The sequence below is a fragment of the Cryptococcus neoformans genome, assembly GCF_000091045.1.
Source record: "Cryptococcus neoformans var. neoformans JEC21 chromosome 13 sequence".
In the NCBI taxonomy this organism is placed as follows: domain Eukaryota; kingdom Fungi; phylum Basidiomycota; class Tremellomycetes; order Tremellales; family Cryptococcaceae; genus Cryptococcus; species Cryptococcus deneoformans.
The window spans coordinates 215,001-232,969 of NC_006682.1; the positions used below are offsets into that span (position 1 = coordinate 215,001).

Below are 17,969 nucleotides of genomic sequence, written 5' to 3' on the forward strand. Positions count from 1 at the left end.
ACATCCTCAATGGTGAATGGGACGCTGCTTTGATGCAAGTCCGAGACCTCCGCGAGACCATCGATAACCCCCATGGTACCTCTCTTGCCAAGCCTCTCGCTCAGCTCCAGGCCCGAACATGGTTGCTTCACTGGTCTCTCTTTGTGTTTTTCAACCTCGGAGAGAACCAAGGCTGCCAAGGCTTGCTTGACATGTTCCTTTCCCCCGCCTACCTCAACACCATCCAAACTTCTTGCCCTCACCTCCTGCGATACCTCGTTGCTGCCGCCATCATCTCACGCCGAGCTCCCAAACCCGCCAATGTCCGCTCTCGAGACCACGTCAAGGAGCTCACCCGTATCGTTGAGACTGAAGAGTACCAATACACCGATCCCATCACCAGCTTCCTCAAGGATGTGTTTGCCGACTTTGATCTCACCCAGGCTCAACAACGATTGTCAGTCGCCGAGTCTGTCGTCCGTTCAGACTTTTTCTTGTCAGGCTTTGCGGATGAGTTTGTGGAGAACGCGAGGTGGTTGATTTCCGAGGTTATCTGCCGTTTACATCGAAGGATTGATATTGGACAATTGTCCAAGACCCTCAACTTGTCCAATGAGGAAGGAGAGAAGTGGATTGTTAACCTTATCAGGGACTCGAGGATGGGTGTTGAGGCCAAGATCGACCTGAAGGAGGTGAGAATATTGAGATCCATAGCGTATCATAATGTTTTACTGATATCAATTTTAGAACATGCTTCACATCACACGGCCTCACGCCACCCCGACCGCCACCCTTATCGAAACCACCCGTGGTCTTGCGTTCCGATCCCAAGCAATCCAGTTTGCCATGCAGAGCAGCGTCGGGGAACCTCGAGAGCGAGGGGAGCGAGGGGAGCGAGGAAACAAGGGAGGACGAGGAAGGCCAAGGACTCAGGAAGTTGCGGCTTAGATTTAGACGAGAGCTTGGTTTGGGTACAAGAGGCATGTATAGGTATATCATTCTGCTTTCGTCGGTGACTGCTTCCAATTCCGACGACCGGATACTATGGCTGCTTGTTCTATTGTCCATACTACAGCTTTTATCCAATTGAACAGTTCTCTAACAGTTTCGTCCTGGGCTTGGTTTAGCCAAAGTTGTAAAATCAAGGAAATCACACTTACTAGTCGTGCCGGATCTTCAGACAGAGGTCGTTTCTTTTCGTGATACTCTTCCTCCTCTTCATATTCATGATGATCATGAGTGCACTCGTACTCTTCGTACGAATGGCAATCACACCCACAATCGTCTTCACAGTCGTAACACTCTGGCTCAGATTCCGGAGCATATGCAAGACACCTGCATCATTTCTTCAGTTTACCACTCCGACATTTTCTTTTTTCTTACTATGATACTCACTGTCCGCAGGTACACCCTTCCTCCAGCGCCGGTACTGATCTAGACGCCACTATCGTATCTGCTGCCATTTGGCTAGTCATTCTCTGTGTGTCCATTTGCATTTCCACCTCCTTGATACTCTCCCTCTGGCCTCTTAGTTCCTTTTGCATCCTCATCAACTTGCCTTTTTCCCTATCCAATGTCAATTTGGCTTCGAAAAGAGCTGCTAAGCTTGCAGGCAAATCAATCGGTATCCCACCACTATACTGTCCTTCCCCTGCAGATCCATTATGTTGCCCGTTTCTTGACCCTGACATCCCAGAAAGAAAATTTGCCTCCCCTATACCAGCCGCTGCACCCGCTAGAACGCTAAGCTGCGATTCAGTGAGTTTTGGCAGAGGCTCCATTCGTCCCAAGGTTTTGGCGGACCAGCTTGAAAGCGCTGCTGAAAGATTGGCTGCAGTCGTTGTTGCTCTGGCTGCTGCTGCGTCTGCACTAGCCAAGGTTGACCTAGGTACGGAAAAAATATCTGGAGGCAGAGGTGGGAAAGAAGGCGGTGGTATTGAGGGTGGAGTGGCGTACTGATCAGAGGTGGAGGGGTTTGCAGTGGGCGTCGGCGGGGGAGAAGGTTGGGTTGGACGATTTGGGCGGATTTTGGGGGGAGGGCGTTTGTTCGTACGAGGTTTTGAGCGGCCCATTTTGTCTTACAAAGGGGCCGGGGGTGAGAAAGGTGAAAAAAAGAAGCGGTGGAGCAGGGAAAAGTCTTTAGAAGGAGACTGAGGAAAAGACGAAGATTAACCGGTCCAGGGGAAACAACTTTCCAAACATTTACAGCCGACCTCGAGGGTATGGCCTGCCAATCTCCGATATTATTTCTCCAGCTTTCTTCATATGCATATAATAACGCACAAAATATGAGAAGTGATATAATGCATCAATGCAAAGTATGTGAACAACGATAGTCATTTTATATGTATGGTTAAGACTACACTCTACGCATGTATCTGATCATCCTGCTGGGCTTCCTCAAAGCTCCTCCCAACGCCATAATACAAGTCAAAAGAACAACGCTACCTGTCTGATGCATGGAAGCGAGGGAGATGGGCACAAGATACAAAAGAGTGCTGATACCGAGGGTGACCTGAGTGACGGCGGCAGCGGTTGTGAGGGCAGCAAGGCGACGGGCAGCGGGGAAGGGTAATCTTCGAGCGGCGAATGGAAGAGTACAGAGGATCGTAAAGGTGGTAGTAGCCTGCAATCGACGATCAGCAATACGTTATGCGACATTTTGAATATATAAACGTACCAGAACACGGTGGTCAAACTGAGCGGTAACAGGGTTCTCGAGCATATTTCTCCAAATCTTGTCAGACCCTGATCTGGCATATCTCTGGTCGAAAAGCTCGTCCTTGGGAGGCACCAAACCATCACCCATCATGGGGAACTCGTTGTAGACCAAACCAGCATCAAGGCCAGCCACGAAAGCACCGGTGACAGCAGTAAGGGCGACCATCATACCGGAAAGGTGAACCAATCCCCTAAATTTCTTAACAGCGGGGATGTTGAGTGCAGAAACGATAGCAGGGTTCTTGGCGAGCTTCATGTCGCGCTGGATACCGATAGCAGTTGAGAGCATACCAAGATAAAGAGCGACGGCAGCACTGTAGTGTGCGGCGAGACGATATTGAGAGACACGAGGAACAGAGTTGTCGGTGATAATTTGTTCATCGAGACCAGATTTCACCATCCACCAGCCAAGAACACCTTGGAATCCGATACCAAGGCCGATAAGGAGGAGCTTGGTGGGCAGAGGACGGGGAAGCTTGTATCGCGCAAGGTAGTAGACGGTGGGAAGAAGGAAACTAACTTTTAGCGCCTATTGACTTTGAAAGTACTCACCCAATGCCAAGAGCTCGCCCAGCAAGACGGTGACCCCATTCCATGTAAAAGATCTTCTTAAACTCATCCCTAGAAATGTTCGCGTTCATTATGATACCTTCGGGTGATACTTTGTACTTTTCCCATTCCGCATCCCAGTCTTCCTTGGTTATGGGCGGCAAAATGCCAGTAATAGGGTTCCATTCCACAATACTGAGACCTGATTCGGTCAATCTTGTGAGACCACCAATTACAATGATCCCGAAGACGACCGCTGAACAGCCATAAAGCCAGTATGGCAATGAATTGGGAATATCAGAGTAAACTTTATTCTTGGGTGCAGCAGTCGATAATGATCGGGGGAACTTGAAAGTATGTGAGGGGAAGAAGAATGAAGAGCGAGTGCAAGGAGTAAAGTAGGGGAGTACGATTGGACGCGGGGTTGGGCGGGTGAAAACGAGGGAAGTGGTGGAAAATGCACGGGGTGCTATAGGGGCATTTGAGAGCTCGGCTTTGATGCCTGTCTGGAGAGCCCGCCTGAGGGACGTGGTAAGCATTGTGGGCTGTTGGGGGAATGTTTCTGCAAACAGAAAAATGGGTGGAGGACAATTATTTGTATCGGAACAGATGAGATCGGGACACTTTCAAGAACGCGCACCGGACTCCGGCGCGAATCGGAATCCGTCAAATGCACAGGTGTATCGTGGGAAAAATCAGAGTCTACGGGGACTTGTTATTATTGCATTTGGTACAGAAGCTCAAATTGACTGAGAGTCTGCACAAGCATCCCTCGGCATTCGCGAATGGTGTCTACAGTCTTGGCTATCCGGTCGCCTGCAACTTCTCGCGGGAGTGGGCCTATGGGAGACGATACATTAGGTTCGTCAGGTGAAAGGAGTGATGAAAGTGCAATGAATGTTCCAGTGCGACCAACACCGGCAGAGCTAAAAACGTTACACGGTCAATTTGGCACAGAGCACTTGCTCGCCAGGTACTTACCAGTGAACCCAAACTTCACAATCAAGCTCCCTCCTTTTCTCGTCGACTTCCTTTACTAACTCTCGCAACGCTTGCACCGCTGCTCCCGTGGGCACACCATGATCCGGCCAGGCGTCGAATTGGTAGTGGAACAAATTCACTCGCCTATCCCCTTGCAAAGCAACTTCAGTCAGTGTGCTTGATATTCTGTCAATGATTTCTCTCCGAGAAAGATGCACCCCCATGTCTGGCATTTTATGCTCCCTGTCACATTAGCTGCTTCCTCGAAATATCTCGACTTACATGTAAGGGTCTGCTTTGGGTATCCCAGACTCTTCCCAGCCTGTAAGCTGGACTAATATCACATTATTGGGGAGTCTCCCTATGGCAGCTCCTGAATAGAGAGCCTTGAAGAAAGTGTTGAAGGCTTGCGGTGGGGGAGCCTAAGTTCAAATAACCTTCAGTAATGTAATATAGGGATCACTTGCTGAACCCCTCACCTGAGCTGCTATCCACCGTCCACCTTTTCCATCTGTTACCACATTGGCATTCAAGTACTCCCCATCCACAGTGACAGCTGTACGGTCATAGGCGAGGACGTTAGAATATCGATTGTTGCGTTTGTGTTTTAAAGAGTTGTGGACAGAATAGAAAGCTTGTTCTGTCGAGGGCTTGCGGAGCAGCGAATACTCTAGCCTGGTGACTTCTCTGTCTGCAAGAACTCTGTATGCTCGCTCTATGTTTGCCATGGAAGCCATTCCGGACCCGAGACTATGGTGTGAAGAACAAATAAGGACCAGTTAGAAGTATACCAGATTTGGGATTATCCTTGCTGTCAGTCACTTATGACGTCTGAGATGCTGCCTGCTCCCGTATTCCGACGGAAGTGGAGGTTGTTCGTTTATTGTCGTCCGACTATTCTCTTTCGTTCCCCATTGCAATTTTAAGAATAGAGCATATAAAAAAAACACTATCCATGGCGCAAACAACTTCCCTACCTCCTAGATTCACAGTGCCGCCTCTTCCACCTCATATTTATCGCCGACTAACATTAATCGTTCATGATGATGGAGTCGTCCTCTCTCCAGACAACGGCCAGAGCATTTTGATCCACTGGGGAGTCAAGGGCAAGATTGAACCTGTTGATGGCGACGAGCAAGGAGAGTTGATAATCGGTGGAGTATTAGGTGTTGCAAGGCTATGGGATGGTGAGTTTGACCCATCAATAAGTGAGCTAATGTCAGCGGCCTATCTGTTTGTCTTCTTACCTCGTACCGGGACACCTTTGTTCCCTCCTCATGACGATGATGAACCTCCACATGAACATGAAGTATTTTCTCTGGGTGATGTGCATGCCGTGCCACTCACTCAAGAAGGTGCCACTTCTTCTATCAATCGTATGCTAGCCATCCAGGTCTCTCGTCAACCCAAAACGAAAACGAAGTGGAGCTTGGCGCTCCCCATAACAGGTGCTGGTGCCACAGCCTCAGAGGAGGATCACCTGTCCAACTCTGATACCTCATCTGAGGAGACGCCTGAAGCCGATGAAACTCCTATACCTCCGAAATCTCGGCAATGGAGAAAGTTTATGCCCAAACTACGAAAGAAGCAAGATGCATCGACCACTCCTGAACCTCCAAAGAGGCAAGAGCTGGAACATAAGATTGTTCGCCAAATCGTCAGGGAGTTTGGGGCAGGCTTTTTCTTCAGCTACGACTTTGATCTTACTCGTACGTTACAGCACAAACGACAGGTCGTTTCGCAGCGAACAGCTACGGGTGCAGCTTTTAGCGACCTCATTCAAAAGGACAACACCCTTTTCCCACCGTCTCAATCGAGCACCTTTCAGACACCTATCAATCCAGCCCTAGATGAGGACTTTATTGAGCCAGACATCCAGGTACCCTTATGGAGAAGGGTTGATAAGCGTTTCTTTTGGAACGAATGGCTCATGAAAGATTTCATCGACCTCGGACTCCATTCATACGTCCTACCAGTGATGCAAGGATGGGTGCAATCAGCGACTTTTAGTATACCTATCCCTCCCAATCCTTTACAGCCTGATGTTTCACTTGGGGCTATACCTGTTGACCTTGTTGTCGTATCGAGAAGGAGTAAAGATCGCGCGGGACTTAGGTATCAAAGAAGAGGAATCGATGATAACGGACATGTGGCAAACATGGTGGAGACCGAAATGATTGTCCGAGCAAAGGTTCGTAATATTTTTCAACGAGCGCTGACTCGTTAGGTTGAGGGTAAATCCTCTCTGTTCAGTTTCACCCAAGTCAGGGGATCTATCCCGTTACGCTGGTCTCAAAGCCCTTACTCAATGAAGCCGCCCCCAATACTCAATGAGCCTGTCGACAAGACGTACGCCGTTGCCAACTTACATTTCAATGATTTGACATCCCGCTATGGGCCTATTGTAAGTTACTCGGACTATAGACAAAGCTCTCAAATCTGATTCTCCGTAGACAATTATAAATTTGTCTGAACAAGATGGAAAAGAAGCAGTGGTGACCAATGGCTACCAAGAGCTAGTCAACAGCCTCGAAAGAGATGATCTCAAATACGTTGGATTCGACTTTCATGCAAAATGTCACGGAATGAAATGGGAGAACATCGTCGAACTCGTCGACTCTCTCGACTTTGAGTCCATGGGTTATCTTTGGACCTTGCAAGGAGATGCCATTCGAGAGCAAAAGGGTGCTTTCAGGACCAAGTGAGCGTCTTGTTGCCCATAATGTTTGACATAAAGCTGACAGTACTGCAGCTGTATTGACTGTCTTGATCGAACCAACGTCGTCCAGTCTGCGATCGCTCGTCGAGTTCTTAACACGATGCTCATGCAACTTGGCCTCCAGATCAGCGCTCCCACTGTGGAAAACATTTTCAACGATATCTGGGCGAATAATGGTGACATTATCAGTCGTTGCTATGCGCATACTTCGGCATTGAAAGGAGATTTCGTGAGAACAGGGAAACGAGATCTTTCGGGCATGGTAAGTGTCTAATCGCAAGGTCACATTCCCATACTGAACACTATAGTAGCTCCATGATGGTGTCAGCTCGCTCAGTAGAATGTTCTACGGCGCCATCTCTGATTTTTTTGCGCAAGCTGTCATATCTTTCCTGCTTGGCCATCGAAACTTGGCAGTCTTCAGCGAGTTTTTGGAGACTCTTACAAGCGAAGATGCTTCCAGTGTAGTGAGATTGGATAGGATCAGGAGTGTTGCCAGTGAGATCTTCGCCAGCTTGATATATATATATATTGGAAAACTGACCAAGTGGCAGTTGAAACTTGCTCCGCTAGGGTTTTAAGCGATGGAGAGGAGAAAATTGGTGGATGGATATTACTTTCGCCGGACCCAAGGAGTGTTAAAATAAGTTCCGACCTGGAGGAGAAGATTCTACTCCTGGTACGACTTCTCCTATTCCCAAAAAGGTACAGACTAATTATAATTATAGACACGAAGCGCCATCTACGTAGTCACCTTCAATTACTCTCTTGAAAAGGTCGTGCAGTTTACCCGCATACCCTTACCATCCATCACATCTATTCAAAAGGGAGCATATATTTTATCTACCTTGCAAGAGGCAAGTCGGGATCCCAAAGAAGTGAGTTGCACCTATCCATGATCACAGCTGACATTGCTAGAATGCCGGCTTTCTCATCAACTTCTCCCCCACCGACGAGTCTACACGCTACAGTACATACTCCCTACGCAACAAGACTGCTCCCGCTACTCCAACAAAGAGGCCGACAGCCGCTACACCCTCGACGCCCACACCTTCTGTCGAACATGCCACCATCAACCCCGATGTTACCGAATACTACGCATTCAAGGCTCTTCCAGGACAATCAGGTGATGCGACTTGCGCGGAGACTGTGAGTCAGATAGTGGAGCAGATCGCCGAAGCGTGTAAAAGGAACGATTTGGTAGTTGAAAAAGACGTCGTTAGGTGAGTTTTTTATGTTTCACGTACCGGGCCTTCGGTTGCCTGACTCTTAATGTAGCCTTACAGAAGCCGAATCTTCGACGTCTCTACTTGCGAAAATGGATTACGCTTTCAAGCGAGCATTGTGGTTGTAAGTCATCATGAGGTGAACTAAATCCTCCCGAATGCCAGCGCCCTGATTACGATGAGATATGGGCATAACCAGAAATTTTTGGGAGGAAAAATATATGTATATAGCTTGCTGCATAGCCTAAATTTATAACTTAATAAGCATATATTATTCTCCATGAAGTTTGGCGCACAGTAAGCAGGGTTCGGACGAGTATGAACAATAAGACATCTTTTAGGTACATTAATTACTTCTTCAAGTACTGCTAGATCAGACAATTACTGAGAAGCAAAAGATGATTGCTTCAACCAAGTCTCCAAATCCATCAACCAAGGGAAATTCTTCCGGTTCTCTTCTATGTCTGCGTCAGACTCGTTCACATCGAAAAACTAGACGATTGTCAACGTTATTCTGAGTTGATGCAACAGAAAGCTTACCTTCATAGCACTGTCCAAACCAGGGGGGAAATTGGGCGGTTCGGTAGCATTGAGAGTTTCACCAGTCACTTCCTTCCACATCCTGACATGTTCACCAGGAGTCATAGAATCCCCAGCAATATTCAAAGCCTTCCCAGAGAACTTTTCAGGGTGCTCGAAAATCTCAGCGGTAATCTTACCAATGTCCTCTGAGGCAATCCATTTGTAGTGAATGGTCTCAACCCAGGTGGTGGTGATGATATCCTTGTAAATCGGCATATAGAGGTTCTCCATGATGGCTGTAGGGCGAATAATTGTCCATTGGAGAGGAAGAGTCATAAGATAGTCTTCAATTGGCTTCTTAGCGTCAAGGCTGCAGACCTAAATTAACGAGGATTTTGATTCAGACCGAATGATAAGAGCTCACAATGGATGCCTAATACCCTTCTCTCGATGACCACAGAAATCTACGCCCGAGAAAATGACGTGTTGTACGCCCTTGGAAACGGCAGTGTCAAGCATGCCCTTGGCTACAAATTCTATCGGCTCTGAAGCTCCAGGGATATTTGACAATGTGCACTTACCTCGTTCGATGGATGCCTCAATGTCGAAACCGACCAAGAAGAAAAAGATACCATGGACAGAGTCTTTGAAGAGATGAGCATGGTCCCCAACCTCGCCTTTAACCACTCTAACGTTGGGAGTTTGAGCAAGAGCTTTGGCCCTGTCGCTTTCAGTGTCTCGAGTAGCCGCGATGATGTTATAGCCTCCGATAGCGTTGAGAGCCTGAGGGGCCGTCAGTCAAGACACGATATATGAAAATACATCTGGTGGACTTACTTTAACCGTTGCACTTCCTTGCTTACCGGTGGATCCGAATACGATGATGGTCTTGAATGACATGGCGTTTGTGCGGTGCGTTGGTGGGAGTAATAAGTTTGAGGTTATGAGTATATAAATCAGTGGGAGTCAAGCAAGGCCTTCGCTCTTATCGACAACCGAAACTTCACCCAGAAGAGCACTTATATATCATTACAAAACTTGTTCCTCGGCCTTTATTTTCGACCGCTTAGCCCAGAGGTGAGTAAGCAGACCTTGGGACAGCCTACCATCTGACTGATCATGGTAGTTAGCCGGTGACCGACCTGCTTTGGCTGATTCAGCCATGCATTCAATGGGTTGTCGGCGCTATGCGAAGGAATGAGGACGGCCTATTATTATCACTGGTTTGTACCTTTTGGACTTTGCTTGACATCATTGGAACAACCATGACAGTTCGTTACCAATTAATAACTGAAACCAACAGAACTCCTTCAGCATGAACAATGCCGATGACCGAGGGTGGTTGCATTACGTAACATTCAAATAGCTAAATAACGTCGCGTAATCGCGTTAGTCTCCCCACCAGTTGAGCTCTTATTTATTTTATCAGCGTTCAGCCTTATTTGTGTCGATATCGATAGCTAGTTTGCATAATTAACTTCACCTGATTGCCTTGGCCAAGCTCAGCATCAATGGGCTTAACATACTTCTTATACGTGAACAACGTCACTGCATCAGGAAGAAAAGATGTAACGATGATTTCATTTACAAAAATACGCTTTATGTAGCTTGCTTCTTGCTCCAATCCTCCCTGATCTTATACGTTTGTCTGGCGTCCTAGAGAGATGTCAATATCTTATCAAGAATATTTGGAGAAATTTAGTACCTTGAGGACGTCCGTTTCTACGTCGACAATCTGTAAACTGGCCTCAACTCCGCATCCACCTACTCTTCCCCTCAGGGGAGCCCATACACCACTTCCTCCCATGAAGCCTTCAATGGCATCTCCACCGGCATTGCACATGATCCAGACAGTTTCGGTTTCAAATGCTCGGGTAAGGCACAGAGCTGAGACAACGCTAGTCTCATAATCGGTCGGGTGCGGGTGGTTATGGATCAACCTGCGTCCAATAAGCATTGAATTAAGAGAGATATTTGGACTGTCCACGTACGGTTCACTGTCGGTAGCCATCCAATACGTGGGAGCAAAGATGATGTCTACCCCCAAATCGGCAAGCTCTTGAGCAGCAGAAGGGTGAGACATATCCCAGCCTGAGTAAGAATTTAGCCCAGTTCTTCGAGCAGCACCTGTCATCACTTACATATCAACAGCCCTGCTTTGCCCCACTTGGTCTCAAATACCTGTCGAGGTTCTATACCAGCGACGATATACTCTCTAGAAGAATGTCAGCTTTTTTCAAGATAACTACGAGTTACTCACCTCTCCGGATGCCACAAGTTCTGCTTCACATACTCGCCTTGCAAAACGCCCTCTTCGTCAATGAAAAAAGCCGTATTTTTCACTATCGGTGTACTGTTCTCTTCGGACGAAAGGGGGTGTTGCTCAAGGTATTTGGCCCACTCTAGTTGCTGAAGAGTGACCTTCGAAGGTCTAGGACCAGACTTGAGGGGAATATGAGAGAAGGGGTCCGAGGCAGGGAAGGCGGGACCATTGTTACGCGAGCCATGGACAATTGTTCCCACGAGGCAAACCCTGTGAGCCTTGGCCAAGTGGCACAGGAAGGAGAGCAAGTACTTGGAAGGGAATGTGAGGTACTGATACATTAGCTCCAATCCACCACATGCTGACTTACTTGTCGAGCTTCGTTCACGATACCTTGCAAGAAATACTCTGGGAAGACAACAACTTCTGCTTTTTCGGCAGCAGCACGTTCAACAAAGTCAACTACATCCACAAGGTTCTGATCCAAGGTTGGGAAAGGAGAGGTGGAATGGGCTTTCTCAAGAGCGGGCGGGCCAGAAGGGGCGGAGGCTGGGCTCGTTTGAGCGAGGGCGATACGCGGCATTGTGATATAGCTCAAAAGGTGAACAGGTTGCAAGAAAGGAAAGGAGATGCAGTCAAAAACTCAGGATTCGTTGTCGTTTGTAGTTTCAAAGTGGTTCGGTTCCACATGAATCGTCAGTAAGCGCGATAACTCTTCAACACTTAAGCGAGGAGGGGGACTCCAGCTTCTGTAGATCTTGGATGTGGAGTCTCCTTAAGTAATAAATAAATAATAATCCGAGGCACGGCGGTGCCCGACTCCCAGTTAGCTCGCTTATCTTTATATATTAATATTCCCCGTGTCACTTTTGAAAATTTCCTCACTTTTCGCCTCCGTTCTCATCCATGACCCCCACAACCCCCCATTCAACCGCCACCGTTACGTAGACGAAAATCGTCTCTACATGTCTATACCCTTTTCAGATGTGCATGCATTGAACCATGGACATGAAAAACGTCGCCAAAAATCGTGACCGTGCCTGATTCGTGCCTGAAGGCATGGATTCGTTCGTGGCCGCCATATGCACGGCGGATATCACCGCCGTTTCATTCCTCGGTCGTCGTTCGTGAAAGAACCGTCCAGTTTCTAGATAGAACTTTCTTATGTTTCTTCTTCTGTTATACGTATTTTCTCATGCCACGGCTTCCTGGACCTTCTACTGCACTATAAACGGCTTTAACTGCCTTTATTCCTATAAAACGCACCTATCCCGACGGCTCCTCTTTCTATCCCCTGTCCCTAAACACCCAGGAGACCCGCCTTCTCCAACTGTCCATCCTCAGTCACACCCAATCAACCGCCACCGTCCTCCAATGGTCCTCTCCCTGGCGGTGACGTTCCTCCCAGATTTACGGCCCCTCGAACCAAACAACAAACAGCAATCGCCATAACTTGGCTGCCTGTGCCCAAAATATCATGCTAGATTTTGGATCTGATGGCGCGACTGGAAGTGGCCCGGCGAAGCTCTCTAGCTGCTAACCCTACAATACATGCTGTGCCAATGAAATTGTACAGCTACCTCTGCCTACAGATCCTGAACCTGAACCCTACGAGCTAAGCTTTCGACAAGTAATTCCGAAGGTACGCCTCCCTTCTACCCAGTCCCCTTGATCATACCTCTGTGAAATCACCTAGAATGCAGCCGGCTTCAGAAGCGACTTTCGCAACTATAACGGCGCTTTCAGACATCGACATCAATCCGTCTGGGGACTCAAAGGCATTCGATCTGTTACCCATTATTTGCAGCCGAGTCTTATTATCTCATCAGATTCATTCTGTCTGCGCCTGGAGACGCCTCTATTTATGCTCAGGTCGGTATGTCCGAACTTAACGAAGATAGCAGAGTCCAGCAACTTAACAGAATTGAAATGCCTTCAACTACTGTGATCGGCCTTAACGAAGATAGCAGAGTCCACCAACTTGACAGAGTTGAAATGCCGTCAACTACTGTGATCGGCAATCCTCAGGCGGATTGAGCAGATGTCGCTGTGTGTAGATTTTTATATCAAATAACTCCTAACAGTTAAGGCAAGACTGCAGCGAGAGCCTCATGTAAGTGCGTTTTACTTCACAGTTGTGTAATATAGCTAACGTTTCCGCTGTAGGCAAATCTGCTCACGCCTACTAAACCCGAAACAACATGATCATCGTCGATACAATCTCCCTACAGTGGATGACGTCGCGGCTACCATGCAAGCTCTGAAATAGAACCTAGCAGCGGCCGTGGGACCATACAGGAAACCTATGGAAGTAAAAAATCTCAACGTGTGAGCGAGAAAAGCCGCCACTTTTTACACCTCCATTTCATTCTGATTTATCACCAGCGAGGGAGAATATGGATGGTATTCCTAGATCCCATCTCGCTGAAGGGCGTAACTACCCATCATCAGTTATAGAACTTACATCCTCTGCTAACATCGTCATTTTACGATGAGGCAGGAACGGTACAAAAAGTCCCTATAGAGCAATCCTATGCCTTAAGGTCTTTTTGAGCGCCCAGGCAGTTTTAATGCGCTCTTCAATATGGGCCTCTTTTTCAAAAGTTGACAGTAGACACTTACTCAGCTCCAAATCCCAATGAGAATGCCTCCTCCTAGCCTTGATAATACGTCAAACACCGGGCCCGAGTCACAACACATCATTTATTCATCTACGCCATCTATCTCAACAGGTAAACTACCGAAACCCCCTCTCTTAAATTGCGCACTCCTTCAAACTACACAAAGTGACATTCTGATCCATTGTTCGTCATAGCACCAACATATAAATCACATGTACTGTCCAACAAACCACCCAACCTAATGAGAACTACTAGAGGTAACCTCATACCCCTTGGAGTGCTAGGTTTTGTCCCCCATTCCAATACCGATGGGAATACTTTACAGTAACTGGTTTGGGATGACGATCTATGTGGTGAATTAAGACCCAGCCCAGCGCATCACACGCTTACATACGTAGAACGATAGGGTCAGCGACATGATCATGATCTGAACATTTTCAATACACCACTTCGTGTCTCCGTTGAAAAAGTACAAGTCTTTTGTCTTTTCCCTTTCACGATGGCCAATGGGTTGAATTGTAGGGCCCAGTTTTAAGAAAGATCGATGGTCTCCATGTCACGGCACTGAGCCTGCCGACGCCGTGTAATTTGTGAATACGCCAGACAGCTCAATAATTAACTTACCCCTCAGAAAAGGGAGGAACATGGGTCTAGGATCAAATGAGCCACTGTACATATGTAAAATGCATCATAATACGTACCACACATTTGGATGAACGAACACGTCCATTCTCATTAACAAAACCACCCAAAAACTGAACGGAATTCCCAAAATTAACTTGGTGCAATTGAATTATTTACCCGAAAAACCGCGAAGTCTTTCGTGGGTCATCACTTGTTTATTATTATATAAAACCGCCTACCGCCCAATCGCTTTGAAGCGTTTCAATGGGTTCGTTCTCCTATGCGTACGAAATATCCTTCAAGCAATTATGCAAGATACAGTAGCATAACAATACTATATAGCCAGAATGTAATATATTCCACCATGCCCAAACCGCGAAAAACATAGCTTTCTATGACTTGTCCTCAACGAGCTCTCGGAGACTATCAAACACCTCTTCACTCGACTTTCCTTCCGCCCACCAAAGGTTGCTGAGGTCCTCATCTGGTTTTTCCACATTTTGAGTACCAGATAATCCCACGACTGACCTTCGGTTCGTTTTTCTTGGAGTCCACTTTTCGCCTCTCTTTCGCTTGGTCAGATATTGAAGGTACTCGACGGAATGGACAGGCTGTTGAGGGATATGGATAGCGCCAGGAGCCAACGGTGGCCCAGAGAACCATAGTACTTGCCCTCGGGCATCAGTGGGGAAGAGGCGAGCTATAGCGTGTCAGTTTGCGGATGGAGGCCTGACCACATTGACTCACCTGTTTCCGCTGGAAGCGTCTCTCGATGAGCCACTTGGTCCAGAGCTTGCTGCCCCCCCATGAGAGCTGCAAATGTCCTGATGGGTTGTTGCGCCACAACAGGTTGTGTTACAGGGATCTGCGGCGCCGGCACGACTCCTGGAGCTGCCTGAGGTTGAGGAGGCGGTACCACAGCTGGTGAGGCACGATACACTGCGGCAGCGGGCTGCGCCCGTGGCTGGGTTTGAGGCGCAGGTGTATGAGCGGCAGAATGTACAGAGGGTCTCCCCCTTCTCCTCCCCTTGTCTTCATCGTCATCATCGTCATCATCCTGCGCGGCACTACCGCCAAGGACCTTCTTTGGTTCGCCGAAGAACCCTGGGCCTTGAACTCCTTGCGATAATGGTGACGGCACCATGCGAGCTTCTATGACACGTTCAAATGGGATGATTGACATGAAGTCAGTTTGTCGGAGTTCCTGTATGTGATCAGCTGGTGCATGATAACATTTGACATCTAAGCTCACTTCGGGAATACAACTATTCCAATTTTTAATTCTGACAATGTTATAATCACGGTGGTTGAAACGTGAATTACAAACATCTGCTTGTCAGCAAAGCTTATGAGGACCCAACTTACAAACAGGCCATCCCGGATAGAATTCCCCCTCTCTAGGCCGCCCACGGATATACTTGACGTAGAATTGAACTGAAATTCTTTCCATAATGTCCTCAACAGGGTGGTCACAAAATTGTCCAGTCTTGAACACCTCATGCTCATAGAACATTTGGTCGGGGGTGTGAACAGTCTGACATTCAGCGACGCCACCAATTCTAGACTTACTTGTTCAGGTCGATAATACCAACAAATTGAAGCATGATGTGTTTGCTTCCCCTTTGTAGGAACGAAGGTCTTGAAAATTTGGCCGATGATCGGTCTTGTAGGGTCATCTGGATTCATTACATGAACGTAGTCACCTGGTTGTTAGCCCTATAAGTTGAATCAAAACTTACCGAGTCTGTACGCTACCCCTTTATGTCTAGCTTCCTCTGTGAACACTCTATCTTTAGTGCCAACCCTGAAAGTGGTAATGCCGTATCCGACTTGCTCCTCTGCTGCCCCGGCCCTGAGTTCTTGTGTCGCCTCGTGCATTGAACGAGCGTTCCCTGGGCCAGCAGGAATCGAAGCAAACGCTATTGATGAAGGCTCTGGGATGCCAGAAGGGGGGAGTTGAAGAGGATAGATGGAAGTTAGGGCATTGTAAAGTCTTTGCAGCACGAGCACTCGGCCGTACTCTTCTGATCCGTCATGGAACCATCGTCTGGCTTTTTCGAACAGTCGCGCCATGTCCATGTCAAAATCTCGTAAGCTCAGATATCGTGACGCGTCCGCGATGGCATTGATTCGGGCAAAGGAAAGGGGATGCTGACTGTCAGCTCAGCAACTGGACGAGTTGGCTCACATTAAATGACAGGAACGGGATATCTACCACCTCGGGCAAGATGTCAAGGACCTCAGCAAGCCTTTGGCCACTAAATTTCAATCAGCGACTTGTCATACATCTACAATCCATCCTCTCCCAAACTTACCTATGATCTCTATAACCTTCTACGGCTCTCAACACTTCTCTTATCTTGTGCGGCCATTGCTCAGGCCCGCCAATGTTTCTTTCATAATCGGCCGTGCCTTCACCAAACCATCCGCTCCCTGGGATGCCGCCTGGTGCGGGATTTCCAGGTAATACCTCTTTAGGTCCCTCCCATTTTGGCAATGTCGCGTCTCTAGCTGCGATGATAGCCTGGTCAGCATCGCGCGGTGCCATCCTCGTTTGATCTGACGGGGAATTTGATTGGGCAGTCGAGTAATCGTGACTGAGAGTTAGAGTAATATTAGAAGATGATATTGGGCGGCTTTGAGGAGATGGATTGGAACGTGCGGGTCTGTTGAGGGATGCAGATGTAGAGGCCGGCACGGACGATGGGGTAGAAGGACCGGAAGGGGGTTTTGCAAAGGTTGGGATAGGACTAGGCTGTGCGATAGAGTTGAGACGTGGCACTTCCGTTAATGGGCCTGGCCTCGTTGACTTTGTCGGGAGCGCTGAAAAGCCTCGGATACTCTTCCTTCCTGGCTTGACTGGATTGTTGTGATACGGGTTGTTGTGGAAAAACACCTGAGCTTCTACCTTTGCTGACCAGTCCCGGAAGATCTGCTGTTCGAGTTTGATGGCGTCAATGTAGACGGTGGAGTTTTCCTCGTTATCTAAAAGTCAGCGCAAAGTATGGCTTTACTTATGCTTACAATGTTTTGCGTTAAGAAAGACAAGATGGAGTTGCTTGAAGAATGTTTCGGGATTTGGATACGCTTGAGACGCGAGTTGAGCCTAATAAAGAAAACAGGTTGTTTCTGTCAATTTCTTTTTTCTTTCCACTTCCTTTTTGGATTAACTCACAGCAATATGGTCTAAACACTCAGGCTCTGGTATAGCGTTATAGTAATCTGCAAATTCTTCCCTGTCTGGAAGCTCTTGGAATATATCGGAAAGCCTACGACTGGTTGGGAAAGCCGTGGCTCGACATTAGAAGTGACATCCATAAACCGGCAACAAGTAGCTCGTGCACACTCACCTTCCCGCTTTAGCTCCATATACTCTACTCAAAATATCTCTGCAGGCTTCCCATTGCTTCTCGTTGAAACCCCTTCCTTCCGCATTGCCCGGAAAATATACCGGTACTGGGATCTGTAGCTTCTGGCTGCGCGTAGTCTTTCTAGGAGGCATAGAGGAGATGAAGACTGATATTACGAAGGTGATGTTGTAGAACTATTATAGTAGCTAGGCTATGTTTGGCTACTGTTATAACAGAAAGTATCCGTCCTTAGTTGGCTTATCTTCTTCCAGTGAGGAGACATATATCTAGATGCCCTGTATAGTAATTCCCCCAGCTCTGCTGGCTGTATTTCTGCTGCTCTCTGCGACTGGGTTAGCCAACCACAACTCGAACAAGGAGCCACCACTATAACCATAACAACAGGAAGATAAT

At 47.7% G+C, this 17,969-nt stretch overlaps 7 protein-coding genes across 7 annotated transcripts in view; 2 read left to right on the forward strand and 5 right to left on the reverse strand.

The window, feature by feature from the left end:
* CNM00700 (Eukaryotic translation initiation factor 3 subunit 6, putative) overlaps positions 1-1,023 on the forward strand; it is a 1,736-nt gene extending 713 nt beyond the window's left edge. Inside the window, exons 4-5 of the mRNA XM_568335.2 lie at positions 1-671; positions 727-1,023. The exon at positions 1-671 is cut by the window's left edge and continues 157 nt beyond it. Of these exons, the coding sequence (XP_568335.1) occupies positions 1-671; positions 727-927 (872 nt within the window). The 3' untranslated portion in view covers positions 928-1,023. The remainder of the gene's footprint in view (positions 672-726) is intronic.
* A 1,245-nt stretch (positions 1,024-2,268) lies between these two features.
* On the reverse strand, positions 2,269-3,821 carry CNM00720 (cytochrome c oxidase biogenesis-related protein, putative). Its single transcript, XM_568331.2, has 3 exons — positions 3,253-3,821; positions 2,660-3,215; positions 2,269-2,605 (listed from the first exon to the last, which is right to left on the reverse strand). Exons 1-3 carry the CDS (start codon positions 3,786-3,788, stop codon positions 2,339-2,341), a joined length of 1,359 nt encoding a protein of 452 aa, XP_568331.1. The 5' UTR covers positions 3,789-3,821; the 3' UTR covers positions 2,269-2,338.
* A 1-nt stretch (position 3,822) lies between these two features.
* CNM00730 (hypothetical protein) lies at positions 3,823-5,036 on the reverse strand. The gene is made up of 4 exons (XM_024658269.1): positions 4,710-5,036; positions 4,513-4,652; positions 4,231-4,473; positions 3,823-4,175 (listed from the first exon to the last, which is right to left on the reverse strand). Exons 1-4 carry the CDS (start codon positions 4,965-4,967, stop codon positions 3,968-3,970), a joined length of 849 nt encoding a protein of 282 aa, XP_024513953.1. The 5' UTR covers positions 4,968-5,036; the 3' UTR covers positions 3,823-3,967.
* Positions 5,037-5,160: 124 nt separating this feature from the next.
* Positions 5,161-8,572, forward strand: CNM00740 (conserved hypothetical protein). Its single transcript, XM_568327.1, has 10 exons — positions 5,161-5,417; positions 5,454-6,421; positions 6,458-6,634; positions 6,684-6,931; positions 6,983-7,211; positions 7,261-7,447; positions 7,504-7,628; positions 7,678-7,827; positions 7,868-8,172; positions 8,228-8,572. The coding sequence occupies exons 1-10, from the start codon at positions 5,186-5,188 to the stop codon at positions 8,301-8,303; spliced, it is 2,697 nt and encodes an 898-aa protein (XP_568327.1). The 5' UTR covers positions 5,161-5,185; the 3' UTR covers positions 8,304-8,572.
* On the reverse strand, positions 8,444-9,960 carry CNM00760 (conserved hypothetical protein). The gene is made up of 5 exons (XM_024658270.1): positions 9,535-9,960; positions 9,279-9,480; positions 9,122-9,224; positions 8,716-9,067; positions 8,444-8,667 (listed from the first exon to the last, which is right to left on the reverse strand). The coding sequence occupies exons 1-5, from the start codon at positions 9,595-9,597 to the stop codon at positions 8,557-8,559; spliced, it is 831 nt and encodes a 276-aa protein (XP_024514022.1). The 5' UTR covers positions 9,598-9,960; the 3' UTR covers positions 8,444-8,556.
* Positions 9,961-10,094: 134 nt separating this feature from the next.
* CNM00770 (expressed protein) lies at positions 10,095-11,658 on the reverse strand. Its single transcript, XM_024658271.1, has 7 exons — positions 11,331-11,658; positions 10,958-11,292; positions 10,839-10,912; positions 10,689-10,788; positions 10,403-10,637; positions 10,224-10,353; positions 10,095-10,157 (listed from the first exon to the last, which is right to left on the reverse strand). The coding sequence occupies exons 1-6, from the start codon at positions 11,541-11,543 to the stop codon at positions 10,297-10,299; spliced, it is 1,014 nt and encodes a 337-aa protein (XP_024513991.1). The 5' UTR covers positions 11,544-11,658; the 3' UTR covers positions 10,095-10,157; positions 10,224-10,296.
* Positions 11,659-14,523: 2,865 nt separating this feature from the next.
* Positions 14,524-17,948, reverse strand: CNM00780 (chromatin remodeling-related protein, putative). Its single transcript, XM_024658272.1, has 11 exons — positions 17,556-17,948; positions 17,381-17,480; positions 17,230-17,311; positions 16,521-17,190; positions 16,394-16,463; positions 15,945-16,356; positions 15,775-15,908; positions 15,571-15,739; positions 15,458-15,534; positions 14,953-15,409; positions 14,524-14,905 (listed from the first exon to the last, which is right to left on the reverse strand). Exons 1-11 carry the CDS (start codon positions 17,705-17,707, stop codon positions 14,598-14,600), a joined length of 2,631 nt encoding a protein of 876 aa, XP_024513950.1. The 5' UTR covers positions 17,708-17,948; the 3' UTR covers positions 14,524-14,597.
* Positions 17,949-17,969: the final 21 nt, after the last annotated feature.

Bases quoted from the DNA above. Each gene is read 5' to 3' on its own strand.
- CNM00720 (XM_568331.2), bottom strand. From the start codon at position 3,788: ATGCTTACCACGTCCCTCAGGCGGGCTCTCCAGACAGGCATCAAAGCC. The intron at 3,216-3,252 runs GTGAGTACTTTC...GCTAAAAGTTAG, and splicing joins GGGCGAGCTCTTGGCATTGG to TTTCCTTCTTCCCACCGTCT. The intron at 2,606-2,659 runs GTACGTTTATAT...CGTCGATTGCAG, and splicing joins AGTTTGACCACCGTGTTCTG to GCTACTACCACCTTTACGAT.
- CNM00730 (XM_024658269.1), bottom strand. From the start codon at position 4,967: ATGGCTTCCATGGCAAACATAGAGCGAGCATACAGAGTTCTTGCAGAC. The intron at 4,474-4,512 runs GTAAGTCGAGAT...CTAATGTGACAG, and splicing joins CCCAAAGCAGACCCTTACAT to GGAGCATAAAATGCCAGACA. The intron at 4,176-4,230 runs GTAAGTACCTGG...TAACGTTTTTAG, and splicing joins TGTGAAGTTTGGGTTCACTG to CTCTGCCGGTGTTGGTCGCA.
- CNM00760 (XM_024658270.1), bottom strand. From the start codon at position 9,597: ATGTCATTCAAGACCATCATCGTATTCGGATCCACCGGTAAGCAAGGA. The intron at 9,068-9,121 runs GTGAGCTCTTAT...TTAGGTCTGCAG, and splicing joins AAGGGTATTAGGCATCCATT to CCTTGACGCTAAGAAGCCAA. The intron at 8,668-8,715 runs GTAAGCTTTCTG...ACAATCGTCTAG, and splicing joins GTTTGGACAGTGCTATGAAG to TTTTTCGATGTGAACGAGTC.
- CNM00780 (XM_024658272.1), bottom strand. From the start codon at position 17,707: ATGCCTCCTAGAAAGACTACGCGCAGCCAGAAGCTACAGATCCCAGTA. The intron at 16,464-16,520 runs GTAAGTTTGGGA...ATTGAAATTTAG, and splicing joins GAAGGTTATAGAGATCATAG to TGGCCAAAGGCTTGCTGAGG. The intron at 15,535-15,570 runs GTAAGTTGGGTC...GCTGACAAGCAG, and splicing joins CTATCCGGGATGGCCTGTTT to ATGTTTGTAATTCACGTTTC.
- CNM00770 (XM_024658271.1), bottom strand. From the start codon at position 11,543: ATGCCGCGTATCGCCCTCGCTCAAACGAGCCCAGCCTCCGCCCCTTCT. The intron at 10,789-10,838 runs GTAAGTGATGAC...ATTCTTACTCAG, and splicing joins CAAAGCAGGGCTGTTGATAT to GCTGGGATATGTCTCACCCT. The intron at 10,354-10,402 runs GTACTAAATTTC...ACATCTCTCTAG, and splicing joins TAGAAACGGACGTCCTCAAG to GACGCCAGACAAACGTATAA.
- CNM00740 (XM_568327.1), top strand. From the start codon at position 5,186: ATGGCGCAAACAACTTCCCTACCTCCTAGATTCACAGTGCCGCCTCTT. The intron at 6,635-6,683 runs GTAAGTTACTCG...GATTCTCCGTAG, and splicing joins CATCCCGCTATGGGCCTATT to ACAATTATAAATTTGTCTGA. The intron at 7,828-7,867 runs GTGAGTTGCACC...TGACATTGCTAG, and splicing joins CAAGTCGGGATCCCAAAGAA to AATGCCGGCTTTCTCATCAA.